This window comes from Copadichromis virginalis, linkage group LG7 (assembly GCF_057382275.1).
Source record: "Copadichromis virginalis isolate Kocher_CV1m ecotype Utaka linkage group LG7, C_Virginalis_male_GT1.1, whole genome shotgun sequence".
NCBI lineage: Eukaryota > Metazoa > Chordata > Actinopteri > Cichliformes > Cichlidae > Copadichromis > Copadichromis virginalis.
The window spans coordinates 4,196,836-4,219,134 of NC_140624.1; the positions used below are offsets into that span (position 1 = coordinate 4,196,836).

The window sequence follows — 22,299 nt, forward strand, 5'->3', positions numbered from 1 at the left end:
TGTGTCGATAGTTCGAGTCACCTGTTGTTTGACTGGCTTGCCCTCAAATTGTAAAGCAAGTTGATCAGCCCTCTCCTGAATACTAAGCACACACAAGGGCATTTGGCCATCAGAGTCCAGAGGCTTTGCTGGCTTCTGCAGAGAAATCACCAAAGGGACGTATGGTGAGGAAAACGTTGCTAAATATGAAATCTCCTTTTCATTGTGGTAAAAGCCATAGACTGCTGTCATTGTTCTCAGATTCAGGCTGACAAGCCTTTAATTTATGCAGTGAGTAAATAAACAATGAAAGCAATTTCCTTTAGTTAGCGAGTGTATTCAGCACAAAAACAACAGATATGAGATACTTAAGCATCGATTGGCAACAATCAAGTGAGCCTTTAATTCCTGTTAGTAGGGCTGCCACGATTAGTCGACTATCAAAATCGTCGACGACTAATTTAATAGTCGACGCGTCGTTTGAAGCTTTGTAAGATCACAAAAGCCGCAGGAATAAGTGGCAGGATTTAAGAGTGTAATAATGGACTGAAACAGAAGATGGCAGCACTGCATGTACAAGGAACCAGCTGCCGTTAAACCCCGAAGAAGAAGAAGAAGAAGAAGCTGTATCCCAGAATTCATAGCGCAGCCCAGCTCAGTTTCCAACAATGGCGGCAGCTAGTTAGTTTTAATATTACTCTTATTATTCTTTCTGGGTCACAAAATAAACGTTTAACATATTTTCAGGCGGGAATGTAGCTGTGTTTACCTCAAATATCGGCTCAGTTTATCAAGACACCACATATTTTCAAAAGCGCTCCGAAGTTTTCGGAGACGTCTGTTACCCACTAGCTCGATAGCTAGCAGGGGGCAAGGCTAACTAGAGCCGTGAGAACACCGGACTCCTGGCAAATCGTTTTCAAACCCACCGTGTTTCGCTACTCAGGTTAAACATGATATATAAGTCACTTAGATAACTTAAAAATGTTATTGTTTGGCTTTTTTTAGTATTTTATTTGTTCCTGAGTAAATCGGTTTGGCTGAGATTAAAGTTATAGTTTTCACACAGCTGAATAAACGTCAAGCAGACAGCTGATTATCAGAAGTGTGAGATGCTGGAGAATTTACTCCGTGTCCTGTTATATTTTAGATAGCAAGGAGTTTATTAAACTTCACCGAAACAATCTGCAAATGTCATTAAAATTTAACAAACTATCATCTTGTCTTTATTTTTAGTTAGCACATACCTTAAACACTTAAAGCTGTAAGCTAATGATAGTTATATAAGAGCAGATGCTGCTGGTGCAATAAGCTGTACGTTTTACGTCCAATGGATGATGATCTGATTAGTCGACTAATCGCAAAAATAATCGGTGACTAGTCGACTATCAAAATAATCGTTTGTGGCAGCCCTACCTGTTAGTAGCAAAAATCTTTCTATGAGTGGTAAGTTTCCTGACATGCCACAGGTTGAGTCTCAGTCCATAGCATCCAAGAAATAAAAAATAAAAAAGAACCTTTCTGGCAGAGTCAAGAGAGGAGAGTGGTGAACCAGGAGCCCCAGTCAGGCCTCGGGACATGTACCACTGCTCTAAAAAGAAACGGGACGGCTTTTTCTTAGGCTTCGGGGAGGGAGAGGGAAGGGGTGACAATTAGCCTCCAATACCATTAGCGTGCTTTCTTGGATGTAGGCTACAAAATGAGGCAAATAAAACACTTAGAAACCGCAATTTTCATGTACAGTGTTCACCTTTGGTGGTTTATCGGGTTTGCCTTTAAACCTGGAGATTAAGCGCTCAGCCCTCTCCTGTATACCAGGTATGCGAATGGGTCCTGGGTCAGTTGGGTGCAGTGGCATCCACTCCTGTCAAGGGAGCTCAGTTGAGACTCGATTTCTTTTGGTGGAGCTAATGAGCGACTTGTTTAATATGTTGACATTTTTTCTTTAAAACAGCTTATTACAGATACTCGAGCCATAATCTGAGTAACCACTGAAACAGAAGCGGCAGAGGCAAGACGACTATGAATGCAGTCGGTCATTTACCCCGTGTGCCAGAGGCCTCTCATAGTATTCAAGTTCCTCTTCTTCCAGACTTTTACATTCATGCTTGAAGACAGAAATGAGCAGACACACACACAGTGTATTAACACTTCAGTTGGCACCGAGCGCACAGACATGAGCATAAAACACAGTTGCTGACTATCATTTAAAGAACAGCTTGTAATGCAGGAACCCTGACAGTGCTTGACAATAAATCAAAATGAGCCCAGGTCTCCTGAGGCTATATGTTTACAAGCCATCACACCCCAACAACATATACCAGTCAGCATGAAAACAAGCTACTACTCTGATAATAACAGACACCACCCACTCACAAGGGAAGTAAACAAGACTGAAGCCCTCCTGGGGAAACACGGCATTTTGTTTTCATCTATGCTACACACTGCAGAGGCCAAATCAGGGGTTCGGGACACATAATTAGAGCAGGAGAGTAAGGGGATACTAAATGGGTCGGCCATGGATTTGTGGCCGAAGACAGAAAGACACAAACAGACACAGATGGCAGACTGCGTGTCACCTCTGAGTGGAGAGAGAGCGAGGAAGTGGAGGAGGAAGAAGGGAGCAGAATGGTTTTCTTTGGGCAGCTCCGAGAGCCCGAGCTGTACAGCTGGTCTGCGCCACTTCTGGCCTTGAGAGATGAGGGGCAGGAGCAGCAGATGATGATGAAGAAAAAAAATAATAGGTGAGCTATTGCTAAACGTGAATATGGTTGAACTTCAACTTATCACATCTCACACTGCATTGAGATATCATAGTGCTTTACAAAACCTGTAAGAATAAAAAGGTTACATTTGTAGCAGCTTATACATATGACTGAGAAGTAGTTAATAGAATTAGTGTAGTTTCACTTCCTTTTTGTTAGGCTTAGTCACACAACAACCATATCAAAGCCTGGCGCACGCACACACACAATCTGCATAAGGCAAAAAGCCTAAAAACCCCTAAAAAAAAGGAAAGACAGTTGAAATATGCTCCAGTGGTTTTATAATTAACCTCAAAATAAAGTTTAGCATGGAAAAATTCTCCAATATTGACAATTAAAACGTCAAACCGCGTAGCATATAAGAGCGACTTTCTGAGACATTTCCATTCCAAACACTCTCCGTAGAGAAGTACTTGGGATTATCAAGCTTATTTACAGTCTTTCCAATCGACTTTCAACTAATTTACTCAGCAGCTGGGGACTTACTGTGTACTGAGAGGGAATTTTAAAACAGCAGTGAATTAATTCTCTTTAAACAGGAGAATTTGAGGCCTTAAATCAGTGCTTGTGATGTGAATGTGTAATCTAGTGAAGAGACAAGAAAAGGCAACTTCAGCAGGTGTCAGCAAGGGGAAACTGATTCTGGCAGTTAATGGTGCTCTGTCGACCTGAGTTAGGCCAGCCAACTATACTCAGCGGCCACTTTGTTAATGAGAATCAGCTACACATATGGCGACAACCCAAAGCATTTATGCATGTAGACGTGGTCCAGACTACCTGCTGAAGTTCAAAATGAGGATCTGAATGCAGAAGAAAAGGGTTTTGAAAGTGGCATGGGTGTTGGTGCCAGACAGGCTGGTCTGAGTATTTCAGAAACTGCTGATCTACTGGGATTTTCCCTCACAACCATCTCTAAGGTTTACAGAGAATGGGATGGAAAAAGAGGAACCATCCAGTAATCAGCGGGACGGGTGAAAATGCTTTGTCAGAGGAGAACGTCCAGACTGCTTGGTAGGGCAGGGCCATATCGGTATAATGTTAGGCAATGACAAGACTATGAAATATCGCGATAGAATATGGGTAAAACACGCATGCGCAGTGCCTTTGTTTTCATACGCACATGGCGGAAAAAGCTTGGCGGCGACGCAGAATGAGAAGAGCGAAAGTGGATTGTTGAATGAAACGGATGAACTAGAACTGGTTTGTAAAAATGCTGCAACTTCAGTGGTGTGGAACTGGTTTAGCTTTCGTCCGTCAGATATACACCTAATCACATTTTTTGGTAGCGCATGCTAGCGGGCCGTCGTTATTACCGTGTTTTTCGGAAAATACGGCACACTTAAAATCAATCCTTTGATTTTCTGAAAAATGGACCGTGCAGCTTATAATCCGGTGTGCGTTATGTATGAATTCTGGTTGCGTTTACTGACCTCGAATGGATTTTATGTACACGGCGCACGAAAATCTGTCAAAAATGTTGTAGCACGACTTTGCTAAGCTACGAAGCCGCTACTCTTGATGGATTGTCGGAGCATTACAGCTGTCGTAGTCAGGAGCCTCGCGGAGTGATACGTACTGTGCTTCAACATAATATTACCGTATTGTGTGTGTATAACCTCTTTTTAAGTTTTGTGGATATTATACATGGTTATGCTGAGGATATGTCGGCCAGTTTCCACTGGAAACGCCTTTTGGTTAAACTGTCAGCGAGGAATTTGCATCCACACTGTTAAATAGTTATATAGCTTTAATGCACATAAAAAACAGCTGCTTGTTTAAGTGAAAATACATTATTAGTGCAAAAAAAACCATCAAAGTTGTGGAGTTGTAAAGTACTTTGTCTCGCGTCAATTATATCGTCAGTTAGATCGTTATCGCAAATTTTCAAATACATATCGTGATAAATATTTTTGCCCTGCCCTACTGCTGGGAGCAGAAACTCAAATACCCAGTGATTACACACAAGGTATGAAAAATGAACCACACACTGAACCTTGGAGCAAATGGGCCAGCACATCGGGTGCTGCTCCTGTCAGCTAGGAACAGGACATTTTGCACTGACTCGCCAAGCTTGGACAATAGAAGAGCAGAAAAATGTTGCCTGGTCTGATGAGTTGTGACATTCAGGTGGTAGGGTCATAATTTGACTTCAACATAATGAAGGTACAGCCTTCTATTAACGGTTCAGGCTGGTGATGGTATATAGACATGGGGGATATTTTTTGGGTCCTTTAGTACCGACTGAACATTGTTTAAAAATGTACCTGAGTATGGTTGCTGACCACGGACACCCTTTATGCCCACAGTGCCCCATATTATCATGCTGGCTCCTTCCAGCATGAACGGAGATCTCAAACTGGCTTCTTGGATATGACAATGAGTTCATAGTCCTTGCATGGCCTCCAGTCACCAGATCTCAATAGATGGGCACCATCGGGATGTGGTGGGACGGGTGTGTCACATCATAGGTGCGAAATCTGCAGCAACTGTGTGACGCTATCGTGTCAACATTGACCAAAATCTCTAAAGAATGTTCCAGCACTGTGTTGAACCTGCCATGAAGAATGAAGGCTAGAGAGAGTCCAGCCAATCACTGACGAGGTGTAAAAAGAAGAACAGTACTAAAAAGGAACAAGCGGAAAGACTGACGTCGTGGGTGTTTTTAACGGTTATATTTTATATGCTATTATTTATAAACATTGGTTTTCATTAATGTTAACTTGCGTATTTATAGAGACACGTTATATTTTTGAAGCACACTTTTTTTAATTGAAAGTAAACTTCACTATTTATTTTAGTACATAAACCGTCTTCTTTATTCATAGTTAGAGTGCAGAGCTGCCTCCATATCCAGCTGCATTTCTCCATCTGTGACACCAAGAATACTAAAAACTTGTCTGTAAAATATTTTTTCTTTACAAATAATTTGCTTTTTATAACAAAAGTCATTCACTCCTTTTCTTTTTTGCAGTTGCACTTGTGCAGGTTAAAGTCTTAGTCACACAGGACGACCGTGTTTCTGTGGCCTTTGTATGCAGTTGTCTCGATGCATGCTCAATCATCCAGGTAAGTAAATCCCAAAAGGTTGATCCTGTTCATCTGGATGTCCAGATGAACAGGATCAACCTTTTGGCCTTTGTATGCAGTTGTGCAGAAATAAACTACCAAACAAAACACAAATATAAATATAGATGTTTTTTAAGAACGTGAAATAACTGGGAAGGTTTTGTTGTGATTAAACAAAAACTTTTTTTGAAACGAAAACAATTTTATTGTAAAACAGTCATGTGATGCTTGGTGAGGCTACAGTCTCTTCCACTTGCTTCTAGACCAAAACACCAATGTATTTAAGAAGGGGAGGCTACATAACTAAATAACTAACCATAGCTAGCTAGCTAACCATACCTGTTCCCCTCTGCTGGGCAACGTCTGACACTTGATCATCTCTTTGTACCGAATGCTCAGCTTCTCCTGCTGCTGTGTGCGTCTCTGAACCAAGACAGGAGAAGCAAGGATGACTGTGACTCTGCTTCTAATTCCATCTCTCTTGGACACAAACAAACACGCACGCACACGAAACCGTGCAGCTATCTGACTGGAAAGTTAAACAGTCAAACAGTTTTGCACACAAGCTACTGTGTTAGTTTCTCCAAATCTCACACAACAGATCTCAAGTCTGCCCACTACAAAGTGGGCTCAGGGTCCGACAGCTCAACACAAAGTGGCTTTCCCCACTATGAAACACCACGGGGATATATGGTTAGTCTAGCTGTTAGTCTCTACAGGGCTAATGTTTACCTTTCTCCATGCTGGGACAGGTGCCAGACGCACTGGCTCTTTCACAGGGGGTGGGGAAGGGGGCAAAAGACGGTCCAGATTGGGCAGCGAGTCCCCCTTTGTAGTCAGTTAAAGATGAGTGACAGCGAGCATGGCCAATTAAAGGGCCAGAATAACCATGCAAGGCATCGTGAAATGGTCCATAATGAGGGTGGAAACCAAGGAGAGAGCAACAGAAAGAAGGAAGTGAATCATGTATGAGTGGAGACGCAGCAGTAGGAAAATATGTCTTCAGAAAAGATAAGGAAATGACAAGACAGCATAAGTGCATCATGTGGGGTGAACTCTATATTTATAGAGACAATGCACAGTAAATGTCATGCAGAATGTAAATAAAAGAACGTTTTTAACCTAAAAAAAAAAAAAAGCATCACTCTTATAAGACTTTTAGGACCTTATCTGCAATCTTCATAGATTTCAGCGGCACACAAACCAGAAGAAGTTTTCCCAAAACAATTACAAAACGTCTCTCTTCTCTCCGCCAGCACTATTGTCTACTGTTTCAAAAGCTCACTTCTCCCTCCCACTGCTCTGTTGGTCATCAGTGGCAAGAAATCCAGACCACTGCGAACCAGTTCACCCAAGCCCTCCGAGCCCAGTCAGCACTGTGAGTCCACCCACATGTCCCAGGAACAATACAGAGCCTGACCAACATAAGCATGCGGGGCTCATTAAAACAGTGACCTACAGGTCATGACATGAAGCATGATATTCACATGTTCATCACAATGCTGATTTAAGAAAACAAACACAGTCAGTGTGCAAATATAACCGCAGCTCCTAGAACATCCAGTAGGCCTCTGCATCTTTTCCCTGTGGCTTCATCCTGATTTCCACCAGCTGTAAAACCACAAAATGAGACGACCAGTTTCTTCCATACCTGTCGTTTGAGTCCTGTAGGCTGAGTGGGAGCATTCTCCTCAAACTTAGCAAGCAGCTGGGTGGCCATGACCTTCACTTTGTTGTTGTTCCCCACAGCAGCAGAATCCATTTTTCTCTCCGACAGGATCGCAGGAACAGATGGCCTGTCGTCACGATTGGTCCTCGATACCTCGTCCTGTGAGAAAGTAGTCGGGGGAGAAAAAACACAACAAAACAGCTAAACTTTTTTGGCAATCACTGCCAGTCTAGTGGGATTAATTAGTTGGTTCTGGTTGGCTAGACTGCTCAAGCACTAATCACAAGATCAACATCTGAGACGCTCTGCTGTCAGAAATACTCACATCTTCAGACTGGCTGGTTTTCCTTCTCTTCCCGTCTAAATCCTTCTCTTTTTTGTCCTGTTGAAGAAAAGTCATGTGCTATTTTCCCCCTCAGCAAAAAAAAAAGTTAAATAAATAAATGATGAAATGCTGATTTTGTTGCTTTAGGAAGAAGTGAGATATACTGGCATGTTTCAGACACTGACCTTGGGGTTTCGTTTTCTGGAGATTGCTATGCTCTGACCCAGCTTGCTAAGGAAAGATATGGGAGACTTTGTGCTCGATATCAACGCAGCCTTCTCTTCTGGACTCAGATTTTGGTTATCTGAACAGATATCCGTGAAATAAGAACATTAACAGAAAATAGCAATTTAAAGTTCTTTCAAGATTATACTTTTTTTTTGAGTAAATGACCCTTCTGATCAGAGATCGTCACGATGTCTCTCAAAAGAAAATTACAGAATAAAAACTCCCACTGTAGCACCATCTCTCACCTCCAGGTGGCACTGTGTCCTTAAACATCTCATAGAACTGACTGAGGTACATGACCATAGAGAGTTTGTCTGGCTCCACCACAGAGGACATCTCCTTGCCCGTCATGCATGGTGAGATGCCAAATTCCCTTTCTGCCACGTCAAAAGCTAACTGGTTGTTCTTCTCCTGGTCTCGTTCATCCAGGGAATCAAAGTCACTGAGAACAGAGAAGAGAGACCACAGACAGTGAGAGGCAAGTAGTGATGCCAAGCATCTCAAATGCAAACTAAGGGAATGGGGCTGATAGGTGCTTGAACTACAAACGTATATTACATATCAAAAATATAAGAACTTGATCCTTGTGGTCTCTGTCAGTGCACCCCAGGGTGGCTGTGGCTACAATGTAGCTGCCATCACCAGTGTGTGAATGTGTGTGTGAATGGGTGGATGACTGGATATGTAAAGCGCTTTGGGGTCCTTAGGGACTAGTAAAAGCGCTATATAAATACAGGCCATTTACCATATAAATTACACTTGAAAAGGTCCAATTAAACCACGACTAGCGTGTGCTCTTAGAGTTTCATTCAAAAAAAAAAAAAAAAGATATTGCAATAATTTATTTTTTAAACCCAAAAACAGGTCACATTTTCGCTGTTCTAAATCAACTGTTGAGTAAAAGTATCTGGTTTTAATGCCACTAAACTGTCCGTTGTTTTCTTGAGCTAGCTGAAAACTGTTAGTGGCAAACAACAATGCAAGAACAGTAAGAGTAAACCAAATCAAAACAATAAGGCTGTGGGCTGTAAAACAAAAATCAATGAGCTTCGCAACATTCGTAAATTGTTCACAGACTTTATAGCAGCTTTAAGAAAAAATGAAATAAAAACTAATAAAAAAACAAAAATGCTGAATGCAGATCTGCTAATACACACACACACGAATAAAAGAATCTATCATTCTGGGGAAAAACATCTGATGCTCGGTAAAATAGTGGAGGTCTTTTATTTCCGTCTTCCTAAAGAGGATAAAAAGCTGACCTAAGTGTAAGATCAACAGGAGAAATCTTTACTAGAAAATGGGAAAAACTGACTGCTTTTTATCAGAGAAGTGAGGATGCTGAGGTGCAGGACTTAACCTTATGCACAATCTAGATTGATAACACGTTTAAGTAGAGTTGTATGGACTGATGTGCCCCCAGTGTGCATGTTTGTTTGGTTTAAGAGTATAAATCTATCAAGTATCCCACAGTTAGTGATGAATCAGCAACATTTAAGAGAAAAACTGTCCCGCAGCTTTAGTTGTACTGGAAATAAACCACAAACACTAATGATGAAGCACTCGTGTAAAGCAGGTGGACAGTATTACCGTAAATGTCCTCATTACCGCAGCTGAAGATACCATTAACATGGCACATCAATACATCTCAGCTGCAAACAGCATCCATTTAAATGCATTACAACAAGCGCTGAGTGGGACCTCCATTATTTATCTTAACCATCATTTACACAAACACACATGACGGCAGTTTTCCAAAGGTTCCTTCACTCATCCTTCTGGCTCATCAGTAGCAGCAAAGAACAACTGCTACCCTACTTTGTAAAGGTCGGGCAGGAGAAACGCTCTAATAGCTTATAATGTTAATTGCCGTGTAGTCTCCAGAGGATAGCAAACCACATTAGGCATTGTGGATGGAGATTGCGTTATTTATATTGTATGCGAGGGTGAGCAGAGCGTTCATGTATGCTTGTGTGTGGGAGAAGAGAGGGGGAAATGAGGACATCTCAGCCCTAGGAGACCCATGGGGGTATTTTAACTGGTGGCTGTCACCTCATTTACAATGATATACAAGGTCCCAACCAGGCAGTAAACATCATTTGCAACCAGCAAACACATAAACACAAAGCAGACCAGTCATTCTGAAACGAAGCAGTTTCAGTCCTTTCTTTTAAACCACAATGGGATATACTTGGCAAGGTTTGTACAAGTTCACAAACTGGGGGAGGAAAACAAACAAAAAACCTTTCCATCTATGAAATGTCAATCTCCGCGTTCTAGATGCATTTTCTTTAGATACTCACATAAGATCAGGCCTGTATCTGTGAATTAGGGCACAAAGGGCCAGGCCGCTCTTCCAAGACATGGTGAGGTCTGTCACATTAACATTCCTGTAGCCCTCTGTTTGCCTCTGGCACCAGTTGAGCAGCTTACTGGACCGAGCTATGGATTCTGATGTGTGGGAAAGAAGACAAAATTAAATGCTTGGTGTGAAATCTGCAGGTGGAACAGCATCTGAAGTAAGCAGGGAAGGAAACACAAACTGTTTCTGGGCAGCGTTACATGTCTCTTGCTGAGCAATCTCATAGCCTTGGGTCAGGCAAGGCTGAGCAGCAATGGGGCCCCATCATTCATGCTAGAATCAGTGTTTAAATAAGCCCATGGAGAAATATTACAAACCATGAAATGTAAAGATTTTACTGATGTAAGAAGCAAAGGATGCAAATGGGAGGTTAGGAAAGGATGCAGAACTCACATGAAAACTTTAAACAGCTACAAGAGGCTTTAAATGCTCGATATAGCCATGGAGCTTGAGTGAGTGGATCAATAACCGAGTTAGTATACGCAAAGGAAATATCATGGAGTCTCTCCAAAAGGTTTCATCACTCCAGTATCCACGCCATTCATAAATATACAGAAAGACTCATCAAATTTGTTAAAACTTTTAAAGGTCCCTGAAAAGCAACGCCATGCATTCGGGCTTTGTGTTACCTTGCAACTGCTTGTCAAGCAGGCAGTTGTCTAGAGTGAAAATAGTTCAGTATTACATTTCAGCAACAGTGACGGCAGCAACTCCTACACTGATTAACCAGCCTATGCCATATCATCTACAAGCAGAAAAGACACAAACCATTCCTGGCCAACTTGGGGGTTGATGAGTTGATCACATTCTCGATTTCGATGCGAACTTCCCTGCACTCCCCCGTGTCAAACAGGTGCCGCACCTGCAACGTCAAGATGATCATTTCTCGCATGAAAAAGCGTATTTGCATAATAGCATCAAACACAACCTGGTTTAAGCTAATAATGAAATCTTAAAAAGAGGCACTGTGGCTTGTTAGTGCTCATACTCACTTGGCTAGGTTTGAGGAAGTTGAGGCTAATGTTGGGGTAACGAGTCGTAGGATCCACACTGTACTGACTGAAGTTCTTACTGACATTTTCTGGTGTGGTCTGAGGCAGAAGGCGGTATATGCTCTCCCTAAAAAACAAAAGCATCCCCATTGGGCGACCTTAACTGAGTGAATATGTAACAAAAAAGCAGCAGTGTAATATGATAATGCAGTAGCAAATCGCGATCACATTGCTCTCAGCGTCACAACAGAACATTACGGGCACATTCCAGTCAGTCCTTACTACAAACTCTTATCCTATTAGTACTAACAGAGGTGGGACTGATGCTTGAAATCTCACATTTCCTAGTAAAGCACTTTGAGATAAAAGGGTGTCCCTGAAGAGAAAGCACATCGAAGAGTGTGGCTGCAGATATGTATGAGCACAAGAACAGAACAGGTCTTGGCGTGCATGCATTAATGTTTCCACGCTCTCACCTCTCAGCCAGCACCTCAAGAGGGGTTTTTCCTTGGGCCCAGCTCTTCACCATCCAGCCCGAGTCCATGGCTGCCAGGAAACCTCGGGCTATGCCAGTCCCCATGGGCCAGAAGGGCTGGAGACAAAGTAAGCACATTCAATACCCAAATATGGTCAAATATGCAAACTATAATAAATATCAGAGATAGAAACGAGCTTTAAATCAACACCTTAATCTTAAGAATTTTAAAACAGTCTCTTGAAAATCTTTAAAGGGGACAAATGCTTTTGATATGTTGCATTACTGCTTATATGAAGTGTGTCCAAAGTTTCAAACAATGAGATCAGCACAATCCGAGTAAGGAAAACGCTCAGGTTCAGACAGTACAAAGCTTCGTTTCCAAACAATTATTTCTACTCTTGTGCTTTCCTAAGCAGATTTCTTTATGTCGTAGCCACAATGATGATTGAGTTTCACTGAAATGATCATGTGGCTTCTGCAAACATACCCTGGTAAAAGTACCAGGGTATGTTTGCAGAAGCCACACGAGGGGCAGCCAATCGGAACAAAATACACTTTGGGAGTTTTTTTTCAGAGAAGGAAAAACTAAAACAACTACAGACTTACATGAAGGGCCAGTACGACATTTTTACACAGTCAATTTTTCAGTTATTCTAGTGAAGTCCCAACGCAAGAAAAGGAAGAGTCGATCACAAGTCATCGTCATTCCTCTCACCTCTAACAGGCTGTCGCCAACAAGTGCCACTAGCAGCTTGTGCCCATTGCGTTGGCGCACCATGGCGGCATTTTCTGAAGCATACATGCAGGTGAAGTCAAACATTGCTACATCAGGCTGGCCGTAATGGTTGATGGCAAAGTCCAGTGTGGGCAGCTGGTGGTTGGTTGAAAAATCTGCAGCTTCACGTGCATAAGACAGCAAGGCAGCCTGGTCTACGTTGGCTCTGGAGAGCAAAAGCTCGGTGTCTGCATAGTCCTGCAGGAGAAGCAGGTGAGATAAGAAGCGGCCTTAACATGAAAATTTCATAAGAAATAAATAAAAGGAAACGATTTCCCCAATTGTAAGTTAAGATTTAAGATTTTTGAGCTTTAAGAGCTTCATATGCCCGGCCATCTGCTGCAACCCAACCAGTCACAGCAGATGGCCCCGCCCCTCCCTGAGCCTGGTTCTGCCGGAGGTTTCTTCCTGTTAAAAGGGAGTTTTTCCTTCCCACTGTCGCCAACGTCCTTGCTCATAGGGGGTCATATGATTGTTGGGTTTTTCTCTGTATGTATTATAGTAGGGTCTAAGATTGAATTGAATATGATACAATATGAATTATACAACCCCTTTACCACATAGAGCCCAGAGGATTTGCACTGGTATGAAGTCTCTCTAACATGTAGCATCAAATCACTGCACGCTTTGATAGTGACATGTTTTCACAGAGGGCGGTAAGAGATACATTTCTTCCATCTTCAAGCTCTCTGGTCTTCCAGTGGTGGTGCGTGACGGGAAGGGTGGGGCAGTGGAAGATATTAACAGGGGCTGTTTTCTGATTTGTAGTTCTGCCATGAGCTGTGCTGACTAGCCTCTGTCTTCCTCTATCTCTTCAAAATTAAAAAATAAAAATGGCTACACTGAGCTGTTTAATTGCTATAAAAGGAGCTCATCATACTGCACTGTAGTCGTGCTTACATAATCCAAATGCACTCTGTCTTTGGACCTCAGTGTATGCCCAAACGTCATTAACTCCCCATAAAAACAAAGAGCTGCACATCCATGCACAAATCAAAAACAACAACAGCTAAAAAGATCTCTGCTTAAAACTTAATGCAGACATTTATGCATCTATATCCTTTATTAATATCACTACACAAAGACAGACATGCCAAAAGGTCTTTCCGGTTTCCTGTGCAAAGTGGCCATGGAAAGGAAACTCCCGTATTTAGCGAGGACACAAATAAGTAGCAAGTGCTTAAGTTGGCAGTTTGCTCCAGAATACCGTTGGTTTGATTAGACCATTAGGGAAAAAACTGGAGGAATTTACAGAGAGAATAAAAGACTGAAAAACAATGAAAGAGTGTGAAGAAAAAAAGGCAGAAAAGAGAGAGAAGGACTAATTTTGTTGGTTTGAACAAGCATACAGAGACGAGCAAGCGCTGTAGGCTTTAATCACTCACATGTAGAATGACTCCTTTCTCCAGCAGGCTCTGTTTTTTGGCAGTCATCACAAAGTAATGCGTGTCATCCTTGTAATAGACGATATTTTCCAGGTCAATGCCTAAAATGACCAACAGAAAGATGTAGTGTTACATAACAAACACAATCATTTTCCTTTTTAACAGAGCTGACAATCCTGACGTCATTTGAGCACAAGAGCAGCAATTATGCCTTTCAAAGCACATAACCAGAGCCTCGGGGACATTGTCATGTCAGCGGCAAACTGTGGCCGGCTTGGCGTCAAACCTAAGTATTTTAATTGAGTGCGCTGACCAATTTTTAACTATGATCAGAGCACAGATTATTTGTCCAATTACTTTTATTTTTGGCATCAACTGCTTCCTTTTGCTTCTCCAGATCTTGCAGTTACCAGTAACAACAACAACAAAATACTTATTTTCCACCCTAATTTACGAATAAATTCTTTACAAATCCTACCATGTGAATTCATGGATTTTTTTTTCACATTCTGTCTCCCACAGTTGAAGTGTACCTCTGGTGCAAATTACTGACCTCTGTCATCATTTTAAGTGGGGGAACTTGCACAATCGGTGGCTGACTAAATACTTTTTTGCCCCACTGTAACTGTTACACAGACAAAAAGTAATGGAGGAGAATGGAGCCATGACAGACCGGTTGCTTCTCTGAGGTCTTGAAAGAACTTCTGATTGAAGATGAAGGCCACGCCGCTGATCTCTTCAACTTTTGCCTCTGCCGTTGTGTTCCTGTTAATGAAGTTAGCAGTGATGGCGATGGCGAGCTTTCCCCGGAACTCCTTGCGCCGAAACCCTACAGAAAAGCACGGATGATTGAGGAAGGCCTCAAGGTTAGAAACCAGTAACTGTTCACTCCGTTAGTGAAGTAAAAGAACATAAATTAGAAATGTTAAAAATCACGCTACTTTTAAGCGCATACAATACATAGAATATCTAGAAGCATCTACAATTTCATGACATCGTCTGTCCTGCAGACCGCCTTCTCCAAAACAGTCGAATTAGAGGAGAAACACTCCTGTGCAAAGCTCCACTGAGGTCTCCATGTGTGCGTCCCAACACTCATAGGAAACAGACCTAGTTCAACAGTTCCTATTAACTGTGCTTGGAGAGCAAATACTGTCTGAAGTTGAACGCAGAAGCTAAGATGTACACAAATGCTCATTCGGCCGTGAGGAGCAGAGCGAGGTCAGGTACCCAACCACAGCTGCACACGAAGTGAGATCATAATCATTCTAACTGGCCTCCAACTCGACAAACAGTGCCGCTTCATTTAGTCAAATGCATTACTGATGCATTATTCCCAGTCTGCGCATGCAAACTCGCCTGGTAACGTGTTTCTCCTTCCATCTGCTCCAATGATGACATCAAACTCCAGCTCGCTGACGGGGTGTGTCCTAGGGTGGATCTCAGCTCTCCAGCCAATTCCTAAGAAAACACAGAATGTGTAATCGGACAGAAATGCATTAACAGAGTCGACACTCATAGGCTCTGACAGATAGTTTCATGCACTTTTGGACACATTTGGCAGCTGCTCCATTTACTAACTTTCACTTTCCTGATCTTCAGGAGGCTCAATAAGGCTTTTAAACTCTACGTTCACGTGGATCTCGATGCCCAGCAGGAGTGCCATTTTGAGAAGCATGAGCTGAAGCTGCCGAATACCTAGAACACACACAGAGAAAGAATATGTAAAATAACTTTGATATATTTTGTATTAGTACCAGTAGAAGAGCTCAAGAGAATCATGTCTACTCACTGATATGATCGATAGCACCAGCACAGAACTTCCCATAGAACTTTTTGGCCCCGAGACCCCTGAGATCCTGGATGGTGAAGGGCCAGAGGTGCAGCACATTGTTTCTAGAAAAGGCATCTCTCTTCTCCAGAATCACAACTTTGGCCCCCAGGAAAGCGAGCTCGATGGCTGTACGCAAGCCACATGGCCCCGCACCAATGATCAGACACTAAACAGAAAATGACACAGAAGTTTCAGACAGGTTTTAAGGAAGCAAGTCGAATCTATTCTTAACTTGCTTTCTTGCTCGACTCATAATCCACCTATTCAAGCTTCAGTGTGTAAAACCCCACACTAGCATCTAACACTCAACTTAATAAAACGGTCTAGCCTATAGCTGTTTAATAGGCTTTACCATTATAAGATACATCTATCTTCTACTATAATTATGAGCAACTCCCTAACTACAAAGCCCAAAGTGAAGACATCTTCAGCCTAGTGGAAGAAAAATAAAGATATCAACATACTGAGGATCATATTGTTCAGTCTGTTAGATGTGAATGGGAACAGGAGCCCAAGCTAACCACAAAATCCAGCTTTAAAACAAAACAACAACAACAACGATTTTCAAATTATGCTGCCTTACCTTTGTGTTGGCACAGGCACGGCCCTTCTTGTACTCCTTGTGGCTGGCCCTCTTGTCTAGCTTGGCCCAGAGGGCCTTGGCCTTCCAGTAGTTGAGTTTGGACTTGAGTTTGTGATAGAAGATCCTGTGATCACTGGGCTTTACTTCCAGGTGGTCACATAGCTCCTGGAAGGCCTTGAGAATGCCCTTACATGTGGTCGCCTGGACAAAGTTGTCAAACAGGACATGGGACTGATTCACCCCATCTCCTCCAGCCGCACCGGCACCTCCATCTCCCATGGTCCAGACTAACTCCCGGGCTGTGAGGTCCCCTCACCCCCAGAAAGGGGCTTCTGGGTCCAGCCTCAGCTCTGGAAAAACCCTCTCTCTGCTAGAGAGCTTTAACTCCCAGCCTCAGGAATCTTCATTCTGTAAAAGAGAAAGAGCGACAAATTAAAAAGTATTAAAAAAAATAAATAAAAAAAAACATACATATTGTTACAAATGTAACAAAACTGGAAAAGAAAACATGAAAGATTATAGTTTTCTCACATGTGTGAAATGGAGAATTTTACAATGATGATTTGTTGTACAATATTTTACATCAAACACTTAATGTCAGGCCTCCAAAGCACTACATTCACAAATCCTACAGATGTGAATCTGCGATGAACAATTTCTGATCTGGCACAGTAAAAACAAACAACATTAATTAAAAACCACATCAGTTTATGTCATTCATGACCTGCAACTTCTTGAGTGTCACGTATGTCAATTCATCAAATGCCTCCATCCTGACCATTGTTTTAGAAGGAATATCTGATATGTACATAAGTTATGATTTTGGAGACCCAGGAGAGTAGCTCAAGTTAACATATTCATTATTTTATGTTAAGTCTCTAAAGTGTTTGGATGTCTCATCTAACAGCAGAGGAAGCTGTGGAAACAATTTTGGAGGGAGGAGACTGATATTTTATTTTATGCATACCGTCCATCTAATATTCTTTAAAAACAGTCCAAATCAGGCAAAAAACATTCCCATGATATTCCTCAGGTATAACACCAGGTACAAAATACAAAATTACCTTTTTTAAACTTTCTTAAGTTTCTGTGATCATTTTCTCAACAACAAGTATTTTCATCTGCCTTTTTGACCAAAGACGACACATTCATCCCATTTTTTATTTTTTTTTTTAATTTTGCACAAATCTTCCACCTGGAATTTTATTTTGATGAATTTGATGACCGAATGCTTCTTAACAATCTATTTAACAACACAACTATATTTTATATATGACGACTTCTGGCTACTGTCATTCCTCTGCAGCATCATGACCTTAAACAACCCTTTGTATTTCTAAGCATGGAGCTGGACACAGGAAAGGTACCGACACAAAGCCAGACAGGAAACACACAGGGAGAAAGTGTATAGATGCGTCCTCGTGGCACAGACTCACTTCCAGACACAGGAAATGGTGGGTTCACTGCTAAATACACTGTGAAATAACACAACAACCCTTCTCAGTCAAGAAAATCATCTAGCTCTAATAAGGGTCTCTGAATAGCTACATGGATATACTGTGCACAGCTTTATTAAGCTATTTTTAACCGTTTTAACCTCCAGGGGTTAGAGATCATTCATGTTCACTGATGTCTGTAGCTTTGCTGTGATGAATGGGGAAGGCCCCGTCCATAACAAAGTGGATTTGGCAGTAACGTCTTCATCAGCTCTGACCAACATGGCTGAAAGTATACAAGGTAGATTAGAAGGATGGAAGACTATTATAAAAAGCTCAAATAAAAAAAATCAAGCACATTGACTTAAAAACCACCACACAGTTGATTCGGTTTGTTGGTGGTTCATTTGTTTTTAACCAAGCAGAAGCAGTGTTTTGCATTTGCTCCGAGCAGCGATGCAGAAACTTTTCTTGCCTCTTTAAAGTGAAAATAAGAAAGATTGAAGCGAATAATTACACTTCTGACGTGCTAGGAATAACTCTTGCTTACTTTCTTACAATGAGGACAGCTGACAGGACATAACATCTCATGTTTATAAGGTACATAAGCTCCAGGCAGGCTGTATGCTAAAGAAAGCATAAAGAATGGATGCGAGGGTGAACAAACTGGTGTGGCTGTGTGCACTCGGAACATAATCTGGCCAACAGCTGCTCTGGTGGCTCTTGCACTGCAACATTGTTTAGGCTGGAATACCTTTCAAAGTAATTATTCTGAGGTTAAACTCTGCTGTTTTGAGGATATTACTAACTTACTTACAAAAACATTATTTACAACGACCCGTTTAGATTTAAAAGCTCGAGCTTTGTTCTCCACTGTCCAGGATGCTGAGCTAGTTCGTGGAAACCAATGTAGCCCCAGTCCCAGTGGCAACACGTGATGAAAGGAAGGCAGGTACAGAGGTCAGCTGGCCTCCTTTTCACACACTGCCAACTCCTCACTGCAGTGAAAACAGCAGGCCTTAGTTTTGGCTCTGCCTCAGTCAGTCAGGAACACGACTATAAGGGAGCAGTGCTGACGCAAACAGAAAGAGCCCTTCACCAGAACAGCCAGCCACACCATTTCTTCTTTGCCTTAACTTGTAGTGTACTTTATTCAAAACACACACACACGCATCAAAGTGTAAAGGTTTGTGGTTGGAGATGTGCGCACATCTGTGCTCAGTCAGTCCCCAGAGCATACATTTAGTAACAAGAATGAAAATACTGGCACACATTAGTTCCTCTGTATGGAAGTAAAAACTCAAATATAAGATTTCATTGTTGAATCAAATCACACAGACTTATTGATATTGCCCTGATATATTGTTATTGGCAAATATGCATTTTTTCTGTTTTATTTTTTGTTCATAAAACATTTGGCATAATTTAGAAATTGCGTAATTATATGGTAAGCACAGTAAGTAGCTAAATACTACTGTAGAGTTAAAGAGGCACAAAAAATACAAGAAAACAACAAAAGGAGCACAAATATGCAGCAGACACTTTTCTACATCTTTAACACTTTTTTGGTATAATGTGACAGACGTCCTCTCCACAGCAGCAGCTAAGTCGGACACCAGTGGTCTACTATACCAACTGTTCTGCGTATTTTTGACAGTGCCTCGCTACGTCAGTACACAGTTACATTTAGATATGAGCTTGGACTTTACCATCTCACTTCCATGTTGTACCCTTCAGACATACCATACAAAAATTCTGTTGATCAGGAGCAGTTAAAATAAAGCTGCCTAAAAATTAGGGTGAAGGGAGCTAAAACAAATCTTTTCCCCTTTCAACATAACTCAACATACTGTTTACATATAGAAGATTAGGTGATATATCAATACTGGATTTTTTGGCTTCCTAAGAAGAATCTAGTACCCATCCAGAATCAGCCGGGTTGTAGTACTAAGCCCAAATATCAGGGGTAAACATTAATTATTAAGCCAAATTAGCTGCATTCAGAGCCTGACTATTGAGGAAGTTGTGAGAATGTTTAAGATCGGTACTCTATCAGGAGACCGCTGATTGTATCAGCGAATTAATCAGATCAGTAAAACAAAAACTCTGAACGCTGTGTCCTAAATTCTTGACCAGTCTTTTCTTTTGCTGTCAAACAATGACGGAGGAAACAAGACGTAGCGAGCAAAGAACAAAAGCAGTAGAAGAAATGAGCTGAGATTAAACTTTTTGAAATTATACTTCCAAAAAAGATGATCTTGGAAGGATGATGATGATAAACTGTATGGAGACACACAAATATGTGCATATTGTGTTGCTGTGTGTGCGCGCGTGTGTGTGTCTAAAACAGCACAGCTCAAACAGACATTCCTGTGACATGCTATACCATGACCCTGCTTAATGACAACAAAGCTGACCTATAGTTTGAATAACAGTACCCTCCTACAGAGAGAGCCATGTGCACACTCCACAGCAGCACTGTGTGTTTCCCAGTGGTCAGGAAGAAACCACACAGATGGGATGTATGGGATACAGTAATTAAGAAAAGTAAGGATATGGAATGGGCCTCATTTTATGCTTTTCCAAACTAAATATTTGAAGTGTGCAGCAAAAATAAAGGAAACTCATGAAATATGAGCTCTTTCTGCAATTATCCTGACATCTGGATGAGCTGCAGGATTTCACACGTTCACAGAATTCCCACAAGACTGACACACATGCAGCCCTGGCTGCATTACATCATCCACTAATCTAAAAATAGACACAGAGATTAGGCCAGTAGTCCTGTTTGTGGATGTTTGACAGCATGATTTCTTTATAAACACTGTCACTATAATGGCTCCAAAAACAAACAAACATTTCAAACCATCATTTTTCTTTGTTTTGGTTCATTTTGCTCTTCCTTTGGTTTCACTGTAGAAACAATCTGGGATTTTTCTGTTTCTTGTTTCATTTACATTCCACAGACTTGGAAAACCACAGACTTAAGAGCTTGATCCTTGATTATTTCCTTTATGAATATGTGCGAACAGATTACTAAGGAGAATCAGATGAGCTATGGCTGTTTGCTAAATGCAAACACAGTCAGGCGAATGAACCCAGAGGTTTTGAGGCAGAATTTCTTACCAGTTATACCAGCATAAAATAACTGGGAAGACTGGAATAAGACCAACTTTACCAGTTCTAGAAAGTGTAATAAGAGCTGGATTTTACTGATTTATGCCTTTGCTCATTTCATCCAGTTTGCCTTGGGACGCATTCCATTTTAGCTTTGTTCTTGAAAGTTAATGATTACCTTAACATCCCACGACAGTTCTTGAAAATAGCTAGACCATAATAATAATAATAATAATAATAATAATAATAATTAGTAGAGCAGGGCGATATGGCCAAAAATATTTATCACGATATATATTTGAAAATTTGCGATAACGATATAACCGACGATATAACTGATGCGAGACAAAATACAACTCCACAACATTACTAGCGCAAAAAGACAACCTTCCATTTATTTTCACTTAAACAAGAAGCTGGTTTTTATGTACATTAAAGCTTTATAAAAATGTAACAGTGCAAATGCAAATTCCTTGCTGAAAGTTTAACCAAAAGGCATTTCCAGTAGAAATGGGCTGACATATCCTGAGCATAACCATGTATAATATCCACTGAAGTTAAAAAGAGGTGCTTTGCAACATTAAACTGCAGTGTGCAGTACGCATTTTTCGGACCATAAGGTGCACGGGATTATAAGGCACATTAAGCGAAACAAAGCAGTCAGATAAATCAAACTTTATTAAACTCATTCTTCTTGCTTCCTCCACTTCTGTACCATTGATTCATTAATGTTGAATTCTCTGGCAGCTGCTCTATTCCCATGTTGTTGCAGTATATTAATGACTAACCTCGTATTGTGGATGGATTATCTCAGTTGTTCTCCTGACTGAAGTTTGGTCCGTTTACAGCATCCTGCCATGTGATTGCATTTGTCTCTAACCATGAAGAACCTTCACGTTAACTTTTATAAGTGGAAAAGTGTTAGTGTTCGTCCTCCAGCTTCACTGTTTATGTTATGCTAACATAGCTGTGTCGCTAGCGATCACGTAGCACATCATTATATACCAGCTAGCCCAACTTCAGTAACCCTACAAACGTCACTGCTGTTTAGTTTCCTGTCTTCATTTATGTTGGAAGTGATAGCAGAGCTGTACGTTTGATTTTTTTCAGAAATCTCTCAGTCAGAACATGCAATATCATGCTTAGGTAACTAGCGAAACTAGCGAGCTAACTTCCGCTAGCTTCCTGCTAACTTCTAACTCCGTTAAATGTAATAACTTTAGTTTTCATGGATGCCTGGAAGTTAAACTTTATAGTTACACCTGGTAAAGCAGCAATGCTGATCGTTTTATTAAAGATGAAAGA

General features: G+C 41.3%; 1 protein-coding gene across 2 annotated transcripts in view; it reads right to left on the bottom strand.

Moving 5' to 3' along the window:
- mical3a (microtubule associated monooxygenase, calponin and LIM domain containing 3a) overlaps window positions 1–22,299 on the bottom strand; it is a 78,868-nt gene that overhangs the window by 27,043 nt on the left and 29,526 nt on the right. For both annotated transcript variants that reach the window (XM_085461248.1, XM_085461249.1), the window contains exons 3-25: window positions 16,442–16,849; window positions 15,817–16,024; window positions 15,606–15,722; window positions 15,384–15,485; window positions 14,698–14,853; window positions 14,025–14,125; window positions 12,580–12,837; window positions 11,863–11,978; window positions 11,387–11,513; window positions 11,163–11,256; window positions 11,024–11,053; window positions 10,336–10,483; window positions 8,278–8,474; window positions 7,990–8,108; window positions 7,805–7,861; window positions 7,462–7,638; window positions 6,543–6,638; window positions 6,150–6,233; window positions 2,559–2,669; window positions 2,024–2,086; window positions 1,730–1,843; window positions 1,497–1,601; window positions 22–135 (exon numbers count right to left, since the gene is read on the bottom strand). In XM_085461248.1, coding sequence (XP_085317374.1) covers window positions 22–135; window positions 1,497–1,601; window positions 1,730–1,843; window positions 2,024–2,086; window positions 2,559–2,669; window positions 6,150–6,233; window positions 6,543–6,638; window positions 7,462–7,638; window positions 7,805–7,861; window positions 7,990–8,108; window positions 8,278–8,474; window positions 10,336–10,483; window positions 11,024–11,053; window positions 11,163–11,256; window positions 11,387–11,513; window positions 11,863–11,978; window positions 12,580–12,837; window positions 14,025–14,125; window positions 14,698–14,853; window positions 15,384–15,485; window positions 15,606–15,722; window positions 15,817–16,024; window positions 16,442–16,720 — 2,973 coding nt within the window. In that variant the 5' untranslated portion in view covers window positions 16,721–16,849. The remainder of the gene's footprint in view (window positions 1–21; window positions 136–1,496; window positions 1,602–1,729; window positions 1,844–2,023; window positions 2,087–2,558; window positions 2,670–6,149; window positions 6,234–6,542; window positions 6,639–7,461; window positions 7,639–7,804; window positions 7,862–7,989; window positions 8,109–8,277; window positions 8,475–10,335; window positions 10,484–11,023; window positions 11,054–11,162; window positions 11,257–11,386; window positions 11,514–11,862; window positions 11,979–12,579; window positions 12,838–14,024; window positions 14,126–14,697; window positions 14,854–15,383; window positions 15,486–15,605; window positions 15,723–15,816; window positions 16,025–16,441; window positions 16,850–22,299) is intronic.